This window comes from Salvia hispanica, chromosome 5 (genome assembly GCF_029641045.1).
Source record: "Salvia hispanica isolate PSC_SH4W2 chromosome 5, Shi_PSC_v1, whole genome shotgun sequence".
Classification (NCBI taxonomy): domain Eukaryota; kingdom Viridiplantae; phylum Streptophyta; class Magnoliopsida; order Lamiales; family Lamiaceae; genus Salvia; species Salvia hispanica.
In genome coordinates, this window is record NC_142696.1 from 40,249,885 (window position 1) to 40,268,384 (window position 18,500).

The following is an 18,500-nucleotide window of genomic DNA, read 5'->3' on the forward strand; positions in this document are numbered from 1 at the left end:
AATGGTAATAGGCCCTTTGCAAAAAAACAAATGGGCCTACGGCCCTTTAATTACCCAGTTAAAACATGGCCCCTTATTTATCTACTTAGTTCAGTGGTTACCTCAAAAGAGAAAACTGACTCGGTTAACTATTTAATGGCCTTTTTAATAACGAAAATCAGAAAATCATGAAAACAAGTATCTTTAAAATTTTATCAAAACGGTAAAAATTTGGCTCTTTACAAGCAATGTTTTTAAAATTAATTTTTTGTAGTTAGAATTAACCTTTGCTTAAGTAAAATGGTTATTTAGATGTATTGTCGCCTAAAAATCCAACTTTATACTATTGTAGTACCAAAATGAATTGTCATAGGACTTAAAATAGCATGTGACATCTGCACTACATTTTTTTTAGATATTAGAGCATCTCCAATGGCTTTAGGCCAGCCACAGACTAGCCACTCTCTTTCCCTGCTGCGTCATCAACACTAAAATTCCATCTGCCACATCATCATTTTAAGCAAATAGGCTAGCCACAGGCTAGCCGCAATAAAAATAATTCAAAAACAACTAAATTTACCGAATTAAATTTACGACAAATTACGGAATTAAAATTACGAGACATATTAATTTCATTTTTAAAAAAAGTACATTCATTAAAAAAAATTACATAATAAAGAAAAAAATTATCGCCGTGCAGTCTTCCGTGCCCACAACTCTTCAATTATATCCTTTTGGAGTTGAATATGAGCATTCACTTGGGGCATGTCGGCATGTGCCTGGAGGCGGTCGGCTTCATCGTGAAGTACCCCACGTCGTACGTTAGGGGTGGCCATTCCGTGGCTTGGACCGGCTTCATCGTCATTGGCCCAATTAGTCAGTTGTACGCATTCGTCTTCGACGATCATGTTGTGCAAGTTAATGCAGGCGTACATTATATCAGCAATGCAGCCGACATCCCACAAACGTGTTGGACCCTTGATTGTCGTGCAAAGTAGGCCTTCCTGTCATCATTTGCATGCCTGATCGTCTTCACAAAGACGGGCCACCTAGGGTATATCCCATCCGCCAAGTAGTAGCCCATATCATGCCGGTTGCCATTGGCCATAAATGAGACGGCTGGACCGATGTCCTGACACTTCTCGTTGAAGAGGGGCGACAAGTTGAGGACGTTGAGGTCGTTGTTCGACCCGGCTACCCCAAAATACGCATGCCAGATCCACAACTGGTAATCAGCTACGGCCTCGAGGATCATCGTGGGATTCTTTCCCTTGTAGCCGGTCGTGTAGGCCCCTTTCCAGGCAGTTGGACAGTTCTTCCACTCTCAATGCATACAATCTATGCTGTCTAACATCTTGGGTAACCCATGCTGCTCCTCGTGCATCTGCATCAGATCCTGACAATCTTGGGGGGTAGGGCTTCGAAGGTATTGCTCACTGAAAATTTGAATCACGCCATGACAGAAAAACTTCACATTCCAAAGAAGTCGTCTCACCGATGAGGAGGTACTCATCCCACATGTCTGTCGCGCCTCCGTAGGCCAACTGTCTGATTGCTGCTGATAGAGTAAAGGCCGTCAGAAGATCAAGAGCACAAGGAATGCTCCGGAATTGCTTAGAATTAATCACTCGATTGCTGCTTAATCAAGACACAATGAATATGATAAATAAAGATGGAAGTATCTCGGCTTTATTTGATCACAGTAAAGAACAAGGAACAACGGAAGATAAAAATCCTCACCAGGAGGCCTGCGCTAAAACGCCCTAAAGATCGAGTTTCCAAGATGATTTCTCGTCTGTGGAGAGCTCAATATTTATAGGCTTACAATAACTAATGGAGCTAAAAAAGTGCAACAACTTAATCATGAAAATAACAATTAACAAATGCCGAGATTTTTGATGCTGACTCCTTCTTCTATTTTTCTGAGTTGTTAGGCTAAACAACTCCCCTGCTTTCTCGCTCATATCTCTTCCAGCGTGTATCAATTGCCTCCGCCGTCGAAGAAGCCTTGTCCTCAAGGCGGAAGAGAGGAAACTGACCACGCATATCAGCAACGTCCATCCAAGTTGCCTCATCGATCCCTTGACCCAGCCACTTGACAAGCACCTGCTCAAACTCCTCCCCTTCCCGGTTCACCACCCGCCTCTCCAACACAGTCTCGGGAAGGACTGGGGGGTCTGAATCCCATAACGAGGAAGGCAATTCCTGCGCAGGGACCTCCGAGCCAATCGCTCGTTTCAGCAATGAAACGTGGAAGACCGGGTGGATGCGGGATCTAGCTGGAAGCTTCAAACGGTAGGCCGTGCTACCAATTCGGGCCTCCACCCGAAATGGACCAAAAAAACGGGGAGCAAGCTTCCGATTAGGAGCCGTGAAGAGTGTGGACTGCCTGTAAGGACGGAACTTCAAAAAAACCATGTCCCCTACTTCGAATTCCACATCCCGACGATGCTTGTTCGCGGAGGCGACCATTCGCTGTTGGGCGCGCTCCAGATGACGTCGCAACTGTGCCAACATCTCGTCTCTGGAACGCAGGTTATCCAGCACAGCTTGAGCTCGGACTTCGCCGGGTAAAAAGTCATGGATTGTTGGGGGAGGTCGTCCATATACTATCTCAAAAGGAGACATGCCCGACGCCGAATGAGAGCTTGTATTATAGCAATACTCAGCCCAAGATAGCCACCTATTCCACTGCTTCGGCTGATCGGACGAGAAACACCTCAGATATGTCTGCAGACACCGATTAAGGACTTCGGTTTGCCCGTCTGTCTCCGGGTGGTATGCCGAACTCATCTTGAGCTTGGTCCCGGTTGCCCGAAACAGTTCGCGCCAGAATGAACTGAGAAAAATGGGGTCCCGGTCAGAGACAATGGAGCGGGGGATGCCATGTAGACGGACTACTTCTTTAGTAAACAAGTCTGCTACTTGCTTAGCAGAGAAAGTATGACGGAGAGCCATAAAATGGGCATATTTTGACAATCGGTCAACCACCACAAACACACAATCGACGCCGCCTGCCTTAGGAAGACCCGATAGGAAGTCCATACTCACATCTTCCCAAACACGTTCTGGGATTGGTAGAGGTGCTAGAAGACCTGCTGGTGCTTGTGTTTCAGACTTGCTCCTCTGGCACGTTGCACATGCCGCAACAAAATTTGTCACATGCTTGATCATTCCCGGCCAATAGGAATTTGACCCGAGGCGCCGATATGTCCGGTAGGCACCGGCATGGCCCCCACTTGGAGTCATATGGAATTCAGCCATCAACCTTGGAATCCATGGAGAGTGGGACGGAATCACAAATCTGCCTTTATAAAATAGGGCTCCATGAATCAACTCATAGTGTGGGGCGGTTGGAACACCTTCTTCCAATGCAGTTTTAATTTTTTGGAGTTGGGGGTCAGACGCCAAGGATGACTGTGCTGCTGACCAATCAGCCCAGATTGGGCGAGATAGGGCGGTCAACTCCATATGCTCGTTGTCCCGGCGAGAAAGTGTGTCGGCTGCCCGGTTGAGCCTACCTTCTTTGTAAACAATAGAGAAGTCATATCCCAGGAGTTTGGCCGCCCAATTTTGTTGAGCCGGCGACGACAAGGGGTGGGCTAGCAATTGCCGTAAGCTCCGTTGGTCAGTGCGGACTATGAAGCGGCGGCCCAGAAGATAGGGGCGCCAATGTTGGATGGCGAGGACCAAGGCCATGAGCTCCTTTTCGTACGCCGACTTAGCTAGCCAACGAGATGAGAGAGTCTTGCTAAAATAAGCAACGGGTTGGCAGTCTTGCATGAGGACCGCGCCTAGGCCGCGACCAGAAGCATCACATTCAACGATGAACTCCTTAGTAAAATCTGGTGTGCGCAGGAGGGGAGCTGATGTCAAAGCGGCTTTCAAATCGTGAAACGCCTGATCAGCCTCTGCCGGCCAAGTCCAGGCCCGCTTGGGTGGGGCCGGTTCTGATTCTTCAGCAAGACTGTAAGGGGGGCTGCAATCTTCCCATAGTCCTGAATAAATCTACGATAGTATCCCGTTAAGCCAAGAAAACCGCGGATATCCTTAAGCATGGTTGGAGTCGGCCATCGCATCACCGCTGATATCTTAGAGGGATCCATTTTGACCCCCTCGAAGGAGACGATATGGCCGAGGTATTCTACCTCTCGTCTTCCCAACAAGCATTTTTTTGGATTCACAACCAGCTGATTATCCTGGAGGACTTGAAATACCTGCCCGAGATGTCGTAAGTGAGCCTCCCAGGAATCACTATAGACTAAGATGTCGTCAAAAAAACCGAGAACATGCCGGCGCAGAAATGGCCGGAAGATGTCATTCACGAGACTCTGAAAGGTGGCGGGGGCGTTGGTGAGGCCAAAGGCATTACCAAAAATTCATAGTGACCCGAATGCGTGCGAAACGCAGTTTTGTGAATGTCCGGGGCGGCAACCCGAATTTGGTGGTACCCGGCCCGCAGTTCTAGCTTGCTAAACCATCGAGCACCGTGCAATTCATCCAAAAGCTCTTGGATAATCGGGATGGGGTACCTGTCCGGCACAATTCGCTTATTTAACTCGCGGTAGTCCACACAAAATCTCCATGAGCCATCCTTTTTCCGAACAAGTAGAACGGGACTTGAATATGGATGAAAAGACGGAGAGCGTGACGCTCTTCGGTAAATACACTGTGCGCACAGAAGGAATTTAACAGGTTTCCTTGGTCCAGCAAATCCACTAGATCACGTGGTCTAGGAACTCGTTGGTTGACGGAAAATCCTGGTCGTCGGACACACAGAGCACTCTTTCAAAAACCCTCAACCACTTTACTAAACCTAGTATAGGGAAGTAGGGATCGATCCCACAGAGATGGATGCGTAATAATCATGTTCAAGGATTTGGACTTGTTTTTGGGGTTGGCTGCTGCCACGCATTTTTTCTTGGGTTGAGGAAAATAAACTTAACTTGGGAATTTAAAACTGCTACGCTAACAGCTAGACCTAGGCGAAACAACAAAAAACATGCACGAAAAACAAACACTAGATCTAAGAAACTACTCTAATTACCTAGACCTGGGAAACAAACTGACCGTGTGGACCATGACTGAAAAAGCAGAGTACGGACGAAAAGCTGGCTAAACAACTAACTCTGGTACTAACGAACAGCGACATCATCTTCTTCAACTAAATTGCGCAAAAACTCAGAATAAAACAACATGAACCAAATCGGAACAGAGCAGACCGAATCTAAACCATTTTAAAGAGTAACAATGAAGAACTAAACAGAACTAAAGAAGCTAGACGAAGTAAAACAGAAAGTAAGCGGAAAACTCAAAATCCATGCACAACTCAACCTCCTCACTTCGGATCCAACCTCAGACGCTAAATCCACTCCGGATCCAAGCGTCCGACTCAAACTCCAACCAAAAGAAACATTTCATAACTTCAGATTTAAACAACAACCTCCAATCAATCAACAAACCACAGATCTATCACCAAATTCCCAGATCGAGATCCACCGCAGCAAAAACAGAGATCAACATATAACTTGTCAAAATAAACTCTCAACAGCAGGATCTATGTAAATCAACTTGGAAAAAAAAAACAGATAAACACAAACAAACAGAAGTGAATAGATAATCAGTAGCATCAACAACCGAATCGACTCCCAAAAGTGAAGTTCGACCGTGAAAGTGCAAAACAACTGAAATTTAAAGAGATTGTATCTTCGCCCTCAAGCGGACGGTGTTGCAACTGAAACTTTCTGAAGAAATAAACCCCTTCGGAACCGAAACTACCCCAGATCTCTCATTCCCAAGTATGTGTTATGTGTGTGAGCTAAGAGTGAGCGAAAAAAAAAGTGATAATTTGTGTGTTGCATATAGGCGTTGGAGTGGGGCCAGCCCTCAGCTACTGACTCCCTCCTTCACGCCTTCTTTTCCCTTAGATTCTGCTCATTTTTTACTTCATTCCTTCGCTAGATTGTTTCCTTCAGCACCTCCTTGATCTAGCGATTCTGTCACACACCTGGCTTATAAACCGTGTTAGACCCAGCAAAATGTAACGCTTTTCACCATATAACCGATGCATGAAATTAGCCTTATCAATGGACTTGTGCTTGGTTGAATTACGCCCGACGCTAGCATCTCTGCTACCAACCTCTCCATCTCATCCTTTTGGATATGATTGTATCGGTAGGGTCTGACTGATACAGGCAAAACCCCTGGCTGGAGGGTAATGCGGTGGTCCGTCCGCCGGGCTGGTGGAAGGGAGCTGGGGGCGTTGATGACAGCTGGAAACCAAGGAAAGGACAGGATCAAAGTCAAACTGGTCCTTCGATATATCGTCGGTCATCGAACGGAGTACCCAACAGGCATCGCCCGCCTCCAAAGTCTGAATGTCACGCGCGGAGCATGCCCGATGGGTTAAGGAAGGGTCGCCTCTGATCGCCACATGCCGACCTTGCACCGAGAACTTCATAGATAAATCATTCCAATTGGCGGTCACATAACCCAAGGAAGCTAGCCACGACACACCTAAAATAACGTCAATGTTCCGCAGAGGAAACACATAACACGAGAGTGTAAAGACCTCAGAAGACACAGTCAGGGCGATGGCTCTGCAAATCCCCGCAGCCCTGACCCGAGAGCCGTCGCCTAAAGTCACCGAGTAGGGAATGGTTGGTGTTACCGGTAATTTGAGTAGCGTAGCGAGCTGATCTGAAATAAAACAGTGACTAGCTCCGCTATCCACCATTACCAGCACCTTATGCTGGCCGATTTTTCCGACTAATTTCATGGTCTGGGAGGTATCCAGCCCGTTCGAAGATAATTCTGACAACTCTAATTCCTGATCGGATTCCCACCCCTCCGGCTCCACGGCCGAGCCATCGGGCAAGATTTCATCACCGTCGTCATACACTAGCACGTTGAGAGTCTTTGGAGGGCAACGGTGAGTGGGACCAAATTTCAAACCACACTTAAAGCACGTACCTGCTGCAATGTGCTTTCGGTATTCCTCTGTTGACATATTCCTGAATTTCCGTGAGGGGTTCCGGGATGGTCCCATGGCTGATTGGGGCGAAAATGATTGGGAGTACCCTTTTGAGATAGCCCGCGCCGAACCTGCTGCCGACGTGGCTGATTGGCTAGCGGTCAGCGACTTACCCGAGTATGGGGGCAGATTCCCCGGAACTTGGTCGATGTCGAGGGCTAGCTGGACCGCATCCGAATAGTTTGTGACCTTGGCCGCCTTCATTTGCAAGCGAACATCAGGGCGAAGGCCAGCCAAGAAGAAGCCCAAGTATTGATGATATGCTAGGTCCAGTACCAAGGCGAGGCGTGACTCGAAAACCGCTACATAGTCAGCCAAAGAGGCAGTGTGGCGGACCGCTGCGAAAGCCTCATATTCATCCAAAGCGCCGTTGTTCCCGAAATGCTTCATCAGTTCCTGTAAAAAACGATCCCAAGAGAGGTTGGGAATGCGTTTGATCAATAGTTGGTACCATGGGAGTGCTGGTCCTGTCAAAGCCACCATGGCTACCTTCACCCTGTTCTCCACTGGGTATTAGAGACCAGGAAATATTGCTCGGCCCTTGCCAGCCATCCGACCGCCTCGGATCCGTCGAAAGAGGGCATGGTCAGAGATGCAGTGGTCCCTTTTTCCGCGGTGCCCGGCTCCAGGTTCTCCGCAGATTCCTTGTCAGTGGGTCTGCCATTCGTCTTTCGCATCTCTGCGATGAACAACTCAAGTTGAGAAGCCACCGCCGAAATTCGTTCGTCCGTCTTTCGAAACTGGGCATTCAAATTGCCCACGGAAACTTGTAGGGAATCAACACCTTTCTCCAATTTCCCGGCAGCCTTCTCTAATCCGTCAAGTCGCGAGTCCGTATTCTGAGTGTTAACCATCGTCACCGCACCAATTTGATAGAGTAAAGGCCGTCAGAAGACCAAGAGCACAAGGAATGCTCCGGAATTGCTTAGAATTAATCACTCGATTGCCGCTTAATCAAGACACAATGAATATGATAAATAAAGATGGAAGTATCTCGGCTTTATTTGATCACAGTAAAAGAACAAGGAACAACGGAAGATAAAAGTCCTCACCAGGAGGCCTGCGCTAAAACGCCCTAAAGATCGAGTTTCCAAGATGATTTCTCGTCTGTGGAGAGCTCAATATTTATAGGCTTACAATAACTAATGGAGCTAAAAAAGTGCAACAACTTAATCATGAAAATAACAATTAACAAATGCCGAGATTTTTTATGCTGACTCCTTCTATTTTTCTGAGTTGTTAGGCTAAACAACTCCCCTGCTTTCTCGCTCATATCTCTTCCAGCGTGTATCAGCTGCCGTGCACTTTTGAATTGGGGTGTGGCTGGGTCTGCCGGCCGCATCGTGCCTGAAGCGGAAATACAGATATCGACACTCCAAAGCGTCAACGATACGCATAAACAACTCCCTGCGCATTCTAAAACGCTGCCTGAACATGTTTGCGGGAAACCGCGGGTCCGGAGCGAAGTTGTCGTCATATAGCCGCTGATGTGCAGCTACGTGATCCCGATCAATCACTGCTCGGCGGTGGACAACGGGTGGAGGGCGAGGTACCGCCTGATGTTCGACCCTTCGCATGTACCGCTCTATCTCACGGTTCATGTAGGCCTCCATAGTCTCGTTCATCCGCCATTCGTACTCCTTAGCATCCCCACCACTACCACCACTACCACCACTGCTACCACCCGCGTTACTCATCGCTCGATATTGCTCTTGTACATAAATTTAGAGAGAGAGAAAACTCGTTAAAACAAGTGGTGCAAATGAAAATAAAACTAAAATCGCGTTTATATAGTTTTTCAAAAAAATTCAAAAACAAAAAAATGAAAAATAGCGCTGGCCGATTGCTCGCCGATCGGCACGCCACAATGGCGGCCAACGCATCGGCCAGTGCTCGCCTATTCTCTCGCCGAAATTGCGCTGGCCGATTCCAATGGTTCGGCTAGCCGACCGGCTAGCGACGCGAATCGGCTAACCGGTGGGCTAGCCGCTATTGAAGATGCTCTTAAAGCATGATTTTGATTTTTATACTACTCTTATGTTCTTTTGATACATGATACACATCTTGTTTGACCACCGCCATCATTTAGTCTACATTGACATTGGCTTTATTTATACATTTAATTTGATATTAATATTTTTATTAACATTATTGATTTTTGAAATTATACAAAAGTCATAGTATCTCAGTTTGTTCTTTCATTCGTAATTTAAAGTTACAGAGAGAATGAATGAATAGATCATTGATTATTTTTATGTAATTTTAAATACTAGTATTAATTATGTAAGGTAGTACTCCCTCCGTCCCAGGGAAGATGATCCATTTCTTGGATGACACGGGATTTTATGTTTTGTGTGTTAAATGGAGAGAGTAAAGTAAGAGCATCCGCAATGGTCGGCTAGCGACCGGCTAGCCGATTCTTCGCGCTGGCCGGTCGGCTAGCCGAACCATTGTAGGCGGCCAGCGGTAAACCGGCCAGCCGATCGGCGTGGGCTGGCCGATTGGTGGGCGCTGGCCGATGCGCTAGCCGATCGGCTAGCCGCCATTGTAGCTTCCCGATCGGCCAGCGCCGATTTTTGTTTTTTTTTTTTTTTTTACAAACCTATATAAACGCGATTTTCGTTTCATTTTCATTTGCACCACTTGTTTTAACGAGTTTTCTCTCTCTCTAACTTTCTGTACAAGAGCATCATCGCGCGATGAGTAACGCGGGTGGTAGCGGTGGTGGTAGTGGTGGGGATGCTGAGGAGTACGAACGGAGGATGAACGAGGCTATGAATGCCTACATGAACCGCGAGATGGAGCGGTACATGCGTATGGTGGAACAGCAGGCGATACCTCGCCCTCCACGAGTTGTCCACCACCGAGCAGTGATTGATCGGGATCACGTAGCTGCACATCAGCGGCTGTACGACGACTACTTTTCAGAGAACCCGCGGTTTCCCGCCAACATGTTCCGGCGGCATTTTAGAATGCGCAGGGAGTTGTTTATGCGCATCGTTGGGGCATTAGAGCGTCAATATCTGTGTTTCCGCTTCAGGAACGATGCGGCTGGCAGACCCGGCCACACCCCTATTCAAAAGTGCACGGCGGCAATCAGGCAGTTGGCCTACGGAGGCGCGACAGACATGTGGGATGAGTACCTCCACATCGGTGAATCGTCAGCCCTGAAATGTCTGAAGGAGTTCTGTGGGGGCGTGATCAACATTTTCGGTGAGCAGTACCTTCGAAGCCCTACTCCCGAAAATTGTCAGAATTTGATGCAGATGCACGGGGAGAAGCATGGGTTCCCCGGGATGTTAGGCAGCATAGATTGTATGCATTGGGAGTGGAAGAACTGTCCGACTGCCTGGAAGGGGGCCTACACGACCGGCTACAAGTCAAAGAACCCCACGATAATCCTCGAGGCCGTAGCTGATTACCGGCTGTGGATCTGGCATGCGTATTTTGGGGTAGTCGGGTCGAACAACGACTTCAACGTCCTGAACTCGTCTCCCCTCTTCAACGAGAAGTGCCAGGGCGTCGGTCCAGCCGTCTCATTTGTGGCCAACGGCAACCGGCATGATATGGGCTACTACTTGGCGGATGAGATATACCCTCGGTGGCCGGTCTTTGTGAAGACGATCCGACAAACAAGTGATGAAAAGAAGGCCTACTTTGCGCAACGACAGGAGTCGGCGCGCAAGGACGTGGAGCGCGCATTTGGTGTGCTCCAGTCTCGATGGGCGGCAATTAAGGGTCCAACGCGTTTGTGGGATGTCGGATGCGTTTCCCAGATAATGTACGCATGCATTATCCTTCACAACATGATCGTCGAAGACGAAGGCATACAACTGACTAGTTGGGTCAGTGACGATGAAGCCGGTCCAAGCCACGGAACGACCACCCCTAGTGTACGACGTGGGGTACCTCTCGATGAAGCCGGCCGCCTTCAGGAATTTGCCAACATGCGCCAAGTGGATGCTCATATTCAACTCCAAAAGGATATAATTGAAGAGTTGTGGGCACGGAGGATTGCACGGCGATAGTTTTTTTTCTTTATTATGCATGTAATTTTTTTTTATCTATGTAACTTTTTTAAATGCAATTAATGAATTTTCCCGTATATGTGTCGTAAATTTAGTTCCGTATTTTAATCGTAATTTTAATTCCGTAAATGTAGTATATTTTGAATTATTTTTATTGCGGTTGGCCTATGGCTGGCCTAAATCTGATGTGGCAGGTGGATTTTTTAGTGTTGCTGACGTGGCAGGGGAGAGAATGGCTGGCCTAAGCACCATTGCGGATGCTCTAAGAGATGGGATAAAGTAGAGATAAGGGGGTTTCCATTTTAAGTAATGGGCCATCTTGGTTGAGACAAACCAAAAAGGAAAGTGAGTCATTTTTAATGGGACGGAGGAAGTATTAAACAAAATAAATGATTAAAACAAATAAATGGGGTTTGCATGGGGTAAACGAACTGGTATTCATGAATGACTGTACTCATATAATGTACTCCACTATGTAGTGTAACATTTTATTTCTATATATAATTACTTGATATAATTATTTATATTAAATATTAAATATTAATTAATTATAGCAGTTCATGTACATTAGAATAGCACAACAATTTATATCCGTTATGATAAGCTAGTTCAAATGTGTATAAGATTTTTGGTACATTGCATCTGTGCTTTGATACTTCCCTTTTAAGTAATTGTACGTGGTAGAAGGTAAAGACAATAAAAAAAAGACTTTGGCTCAATTGTTTTCGCAATTGCAGTTAGAATAATATTTTTGAATTTATAATTGATTTTTATCTTCTCATTGATCAAGATATGAAACTCCATCCTTCCTACATAGGTCAGCTCGAGAAATTTCTTACGTCGTAATCTGTGGCTGTTGCTGTTCTTAAATATTGAAGGCAAAATAGTCTTTGTTAATGTTTAAAAGATCGTTACATCTAACACACTACCAAAATAAATTTATAATTTAAGTTATGATTTTAAATTATATATTATCAATGTATCATTTTGCATGAATCAATATGAATGGAGATTTTATTGCTTCGGTCGACCCAGCACCTTCTAAATTTTGTGCAAGTGTTAGTTAGCCACATAATTATTGATTAAACAAATTAGAGACCTAAAAAAGATAACTCAAATGTGGGTGTCACGATGTAAATTAGTTGGTAAAATATTTCTTCATTCATATAATAGGCAGGAGGTTCAAATCATTAATGGATTATTATCGATTCTGATAGATAAGAAGGGAAAAATAACTCAAATTTAATAAAATACTAAGTCTATAAGATAGGAACAGAGAAAATTGGTTGAAGATCTATATAAATGGAAATGTGTCCCACCGGTCACCAATTTTGTGGTATAGGCTATATACACTTTTATTGCAATCGAAAATTAAAAAAATACCCTCATCTCTCCCTTGTCGCTCACGGTCTCACCCCTGACCCAGACCCAGACCCAGACCCACATGAAATAGTATCATCTCATATAGTAGTAGTACTGTAGTAGTATTATTTAATGCACACCATGTTGAATTCATATTTTGCATAAGTTACGTGTCAACCAATTTGTTGTCCACCAACCAAACAAACGCATTTACAAGTTACTCCTATTAAGATTATGATTCCTTGTACAGTTATACTCCTTATCATGTGTTTCGAATATAAACAAAAATTATTCAAATTTTAACTTAGGTTATCGAGATAATTATCTTTAATTAACTAATTAGAGTAATAACTGAATTAACTAATTGACAAAATGGAATTTGTAATAAACGTTTAATTGATATAGTAAAAGGATATATAATTTTAAAATTACAATATGCTTCAGAAATTCTAATTGACAAAATAATAATACTAGTAGTAATAGTTATTATCATCATGATCCAAAATTTTAATAATTATATTAAGATTGTCAAGTTATTAACTGATAAAATCTAATTACAATACAGTACTATAATACTAAAATTCTTGATATTACTTACAGTTATTCTATGATTCTATATTTTGAATTTTAGTAGAATTTTAAAATTAAAATACTATTATTAAATTAGTTTCAGAATGACAACAATATAAAATAGTGGCCATTTTTCGGCTGGCTTGTTTCCCACTCTACTTTGCACTTTGCAGTCAAAATTTATTCATCCAAACGCGTTGATCAAGAAAATTATGGCCTTTGAAAATTTTGATGAAGAATCGGTCTTCAAGCAGCCATGTCCACTTTCAAGTCTTCGTTCCTATCTCACGAAATTTCCAAGTCTTCTTCATTTATCAACCAAGTCCAATCAATCTCCATTATTTTATTTCTATTCTTCAATCTTTCTCCACCATTTCCAATTTCTTTAGATAATGGCAAGTTTCCACACTACAAGATTACACATTTTCTACTCCCCCTGCTGAAACCGACAATGGTTCTTCGTCAATGATTGATTCATCTGTTGCACTTCTGATTTCAAGCCTAAAATCCTAAATTCTCCGATTTTGATTGCTTCACTCGATATGACTAGCGTTTTGAGGAATTTCTGGCCTGGTGCTTCCTCGTCGAAGAACGACGATCACGACGATGAGTACAGCGTGGAGTACTCCTTCGCGGTGGAGTACAGCGGCCCTCCGCTCAGCCACGAGATTCCGCAAGTGGTTCCGGTGGATGTCCGCCGCATTCCTACGGCGGCGGTGGCTGCCAATGCCGTGATTATTAGCAATCTCGCCATACCAGTTCTTCAGCCAATTGGAAGAAAATCCGATAAATCTGGAAATAATTCGTCAATTGAGCGGAAATTGAGTACTGGCTCACGTGTTGGTGAATCTGTGAGGGATAGAGGGGTTTATTCGAGTAAATTGGAGAGCTTTTCGGAGAAGGAAGGTGTGTTGGAAGGGAGATCAGTTGATGCACACAACGTGTTCGGTGAAAGTTCCAGCAGCTCTGGCACTATGGGGTTCTCGGATGGCCGTGATGATTCCAATCAGCTGTCAGGGAGCTCGGATTGTGAGGAGATGGGGGAGGAGAACAAGGCCAATGTGTTGAATGATGACCTCTCGGAGACCACCACGTGCAATTCAATCGAAGAGCTGGAAGAAGAATGTGAGGCAGAAGCTTCGGGTGCAGCCAGCAGAGCACCGGTTGTGACATTCCGTGACCTGTCTTTGACTGATTCTGCGTCCGAGGAGAGTGATCAAGACGAGGCTGTAATGTCACCAGAGAGGCCTGCGTTGGTGGAGGACGTGAAGGGGCTGTGCCACAGGTGCAGCAGGAAAGAGCGGTTTGCGGATAGGGAGGTTTGCATCGTGTGCAATGCGAAGTATTGCAGCAGGTGTGTACTGAGAGCAATGGGGTCAATGCCGGAAGGGAGGAAGTGCAACACCTGCATTGGTCACCGTATTCATGAGCCGAAGAGGGGAACGCTTGGGAAGAGTTCAAGAATGATGAAAAAGATGCTGACACGCGATGCTGTTAAAAAGATCATGAGCGCGGAGCTCTCATGTCCGGTTAACCAGCTGCCGCCTCATCTGATCTATGTGAACGACAAGCCATTGTCAATTGAAGAGCTGGTTACGCTGCAGAGCTGCTCGAATCCTCCCAAGAAGCTTAGACCTGGGAGATATTGGTACGACAAGGTGTCTGGATTTTGGGGGAAGGTGAGAGGAAGAGCTGTTTCTTGGACTTTAGGCTAATTTCGTGTGTTGTTTTATTTGTGTAATACTTTTTGGCTGAATGAGCAGGAAGGAGAGCCACCATGCCAGATTATCAGTCCCCTGCTGCAGACTGGTTATCAAATTAGGCGAGATGTTAGCAATGGTGCAACAAACGTGCTGATCAATGGTCGGGAGATAACCAATCGCGAGCTCTGGCTGTTATGGGTATGTCATGTGTAAGGGATTTCCTCGAGGCACTATTATTTTGAAGGTGTAGATGAAAGCTGAGCAGTTTATTGTGATGTTTGCAGGCTGCTGGAATCAGCTACGAGGGCGAGCCTCACTTTTGGATCAGTGCTGATGGATCCTGTAAGCTTGAAGGCATGAATAATGTGATTGCAAAATTATGGGAAAAGGTAAGCCAAATATTTTTGTATGTTCTTTTCAATTGATGCATTTATTGTATGGTTATTGACTGTGCTGAAAATGTGTCACAGAAACAAGCCAAGATGTTATGCATGGCTCTATCTTTGCCACTTCCTTCTAGTAGGGCTAATCCTGCTGGCGAAGACTCCGTCAGAGATAGGGAAAATGTTGCAAAGAGGATAGAACGGAACATGATGTATAAACTTCTCCTTGTAGGCTGTGATCAGTCTGGAACGAGTACGATATTCAAACAGGTGAGGCTTAGGTGGTGGAATATATCTTCTTGTTTTGATTGAGTCTCCAATTTGTTTGTCGCTGGTGATACTTTGATGCTCTTTAGTTTGAAATCTGTATTTATTTTGGCCTTTTGAGCTCAGATCTGCTAAATATGTTTTCTGTAATGTGAATTGGATTTATATGTTGCAAAAGAAGCAAAATTAGCAATAATGTCTAAAGCTGCATATATACGATGCAAGTTGATGCATTGAACTTGAATTCAGTTGCATGAAATTTCATACTCCTCTTATTATTAAGGTGCATTTTATGACGAATCTGTTTGTTTGCCTATTTGTTGTGTCCAGGCGAAAATTCTGTACAATGTCCCCTTTTCAGAAGATGAGAAGCAAAACATCAAAAACATGATCCAAAGAAATTTATATAGATACATTAGCATTCTTCTTGAGGGGCGCGAGCATTTCAGAGAAGAAGATGCAATGGATTTAAGAAGGCGACGTGCTGACAAGCCTGGTCCTTCAGGTATACATACAGTTAGTTATTTTATTGACATCAGTTAGTAATCTCTTAGATAAGGAGTATTTCCTAAAAGAGGGCCTTTCTCTCAAAATAGGCCAAGCATCACTTCCACTTTTGGAAAACTAACAAATGCAAAGATACTCTTAAATGATGTGAAGTTTTCATATTTGGAAAATAGATTGAATTCGAAATTTCAAAGATTTGTGTGTTCTTGCTAGTCACAAAATGTGATGAAACATATATACATGCAAGTCCTACACATTTTAGAATATTTTTGCATAAAAGAATCCTAGTTTGGTTATATTTTGCATAACTAAATCCTTTTGTTGTCTTCCTTCAGTAGTGAAAGAGGAATCTGACCAAGTAGATGAGAAGAATGCTTATTCGTTCAGTCGAAATCTGGAAAATTTCTCGAGTTGGCTACAGCAAATCACGATGACAGGCAACTTAGATGCTATATTTCCAGCTGCTACTCGAGAGTATTCACCTCTAGTCGAGGAGCTATGGAAAGACAAAGCTTTTCAAGCCATTTACAGACGGAGGAATGAGCTGCCTATGCTGCCTAGAGTTGCTAACTACTTCTTAGATAGAGTGAGTCGTAATATATGGTCTTTTCTCTTTAAGATGCTACATCCTTCGTTCAATCTTAATTTTATCCACACATATTTATAAGCTTCTCTCTGTATCAAAAGGCAGTTGAAATTTCGCGGATGGACTATGAGCCATCTGAATTGGATATCCTATACGCAGACGGCGTAACTTCTTCAAATGGAATTGCATCCATGGAGTTTTCTCTTCCAAAATCGTCTCAGGATGGCTACATGGAAAGTCTAGATCATAATGAGCCACCGTTGAGGTGTGTTGCATCGGAACTCTGATTTACTGCATCCAAATTGAAACCCAAGCATTGATTTTTGAACATTGCAGAGAGAGTGTTCAAGTTGGTTTAAATAAATGATTTTTTTCTTAATTATTTAAATTTTGTGAATGCAGCTGTGAACTCATCAGAGTTCATGCAAACAGCCTTGGAGTGAACTGCAAGTGGCTGGAGATGTTTGAAAATTCCGACCTCGTCCTATTCTGCATTTCCCTCACAGAATACGCTGAGTACCACGAAGACATAAACGGGACGCGATCAAACAAGCTGTTGGAGACCAAGCGACTCTTTGAGAGGATCATCACTCATCCCACCCTTGCCGACAAACAATTCCTTCTCATCCTCAACAAGTTCGACCTGCTGGATGAAATGATCTATGAAACTCCCCTATCACAGTGTGAGTGGTTCCAAGATTTCAACCCGGTGATGAGCAAACACCCTCACAATCCCAATAGCAACAACAATCCCTCGTTGGCACAGCGCGCCTCCCACTATGTTGGTGTGAAGTTCAAGAGGCTGTTCTATTCCCTGACCGGGCGAAAGCTGTTTGTGGTACAAGCAACGGGGCTGGAGGCAGATAGCGTCGACAAAGCCCTTAGGTATGGCAAGGAGATCCTCAAGTGGGAAGATGAGAGACATACTGTAAGCATGAATCAAGATTCTAGTGAGAGCTTTGATCCAAGTTCCTCTGCTTACACCTCTTGAAGCCCTTCTCGAGTTTTGATGCAATCCAAGAGAGCAAATGTATATAGATTCAAGTTTTTTTTGTGTGTAATAAACTGGCAAATGTGTCAAAAGTAGAGTAAGTGCAAGAGAAGTATGTATCCACATTTGGACCAAAGGAAAATTCATTCATTCAATATAGAGTACACATTAATACAGGATGAAAACATTCTTATACAAATATACATGTTGCTGCTACATTTTGGATTCTACAAAGAGCTAATCCCTTTTCCACATTGAATTTCAAGAGGGGGCGAACCGGTCAAGGAGCAACAGAACTATTGTTTCCGGCATAGCATCTTCGTTTCTTTCCGTCGTCGTCGCTGGTGATGAAGAAGGAGAGCCATGTTGTTTCGGTTCTTGGCTTTTCTCATCAGTTTTCCTAAAACTTGATAGGAATGGGTTTTTGGCTCTCACCTTTGCAAACATTCCTCTCCCTGATTCTCCAATGCAAACTTCACCTGCAGCTCCCATTTTTTTCTGTAACACTCAAAAAGTTTTTTCTTTTCTTTTTTTACTTGTTTCTCCTCCTCATTGATAGAGTGTATTTATAGGAAAGAGTCATGAAGGTTGAAGTTCATTACACACACAAACAAACACAGTGGGGAGATATTTATTTTGGATTAGCATGAAAAATCAATGTGTGGAGGCCCATAACATGCGGATTATTCTGCAATAGGAGAGAAGGGTCAAGAATAGCATGCTCACATGCTAAGTGTGAATCTATAAGTGAAAAGAATATACAAAAGGAATCATGTTTGTGCATATAAAATTGTGGAGGGAGGCTTGCTACCATTCATTTGTTGAAATTGAGGGTTTCGTCACATATGGGCTTCAAAAGGGCAAAAAAAGAAAAAGAAAAGAGATATTTATTGGGCTTTTATTATAGAGTTAATCAGCAGTCAAGATTTTTTGCACAACTAAAAAACAAATTAAAAAAAAAATTAAAAATGAAAATTTTTTTTTGCACAACTCAATATCGAGTGGTTCCCACTATAAACTAGTAAGAGTTTTCAATGTCACAAGCCTCAGTGAAAGATGATGATCTCTAATTATATTCCCAGCGTCCCATA

At 44.0% G+C, this 18,500-nt stretch overlaps 2 protein-coding genes across 3 annotated transcripts; one reads left to right on the forward strand and one right to left on the reverse strand.

Annotated features, from left to right (window-relative positions):
* Window positions 1-1,914: 1,914 nt before the first annotated feature.
* Window positions 1,915-7,495, reverse strand: LOC148926838 (uncharacterized). Its single transcript, XM_089059265.1, has 3 exons — window positions 6,326-7,495; window positions 6,119-6,251; window positions 1,915-3,977 (listed from the first exon to the last, which is right to left on the reverse strand). The coding sequence occupies exons 1-3, from the start codon at window positions 7,493-7,495 to the stop codon at window positions 1,915-1,917; spliced, it is 3,366 nt and encodes a 1,121-aa protein (XP_088915391.1).
* A 5,645-nt stretch (window positions 7,496-13,140) lies between these two features.
* On the forward strand, window positions 13,141-17,924 carry LOC125188510 (extra-large guanine nucleotide-binding protein 1-like). Of its 2 annotated transcripts, none has more exons than XM_048085382.2 (8): window positions 13,141-14,651; window positions 14,736-14,873; window positions 14,960-15,064; window positions 15,146-15,328; window positions 15,656-15,830; window positions 16,171-16,418; window positions 16,520-16,683; window positions 16,821-17,924. In XM_048085382.2, the coding sequence occupies exons 1-8, from the start codon at window positions 13,515-13,517 to the stop codon at window positions 17,407-17,409; spliced, it is 2,739 nt and encodes a 912-aa protein (XP_047941339.1). In that variant the 5' UTR covers window positions 13,141-13,514; the 3' UTR covers window positions 17,410-17,924. The 2 variants fall into 2 exon arrangements, with proteins under 2 accessions (XP_047941339.1, XP_047941338.1); XM_048085381.2 differs by having other exon boundaries at window positions 13,142-14,651; window positions 16,168-16,418.
* Window positions 17,925-18,500: the final 576 nt, after the last annotated feature.

Bases quoted from the DNA above. Each gene is read 5' to 3' on its own strand.
- LOC148926838 (XM_089059265.1), bottom strand. From the start codon at position 7,495: ATGGTGGCTTTGACAGGACCAGCACTCCCATGGTACCAACTATTGATC. The intron at 6,252-6,325 runs GTACTCCGTTCG...CTTGGTTTCCAG, and splicing joins AGGCGGGCGATGCCTGTTGG to CTGTCATCAACGCCCCCAGC. The intron at 3,978-6,118 runs GTTGGTAGCAGA...AGATTTATTCAG, and splicing joins CAAAAGGATGAGATGGAGAG to GACTATGGGAAGATTGCAGC.
- LOC125188510 (XM_048085381.2), top strand. From the start codon at position 13,515: ATGACTAGCGTTTTGAGGAATTTCTGGCCTGGTGCTTCCTCGTCGAAG. The intron at 14,652-14,735 runs GTGAGAGGAAGA...CTGAATGAGCAG, and splicing joins TGTCTGGATTTTGGGGGAAG to GAAGGAGAGCCACCATGCCA. The intron at 15,831-16,167 runs GTATACATACAG...GTCTTCCTTCAG, and splicing joins TGACAAGCCTGGTCCTTCAG to TAGTGAAAGAGGAATCTGAC.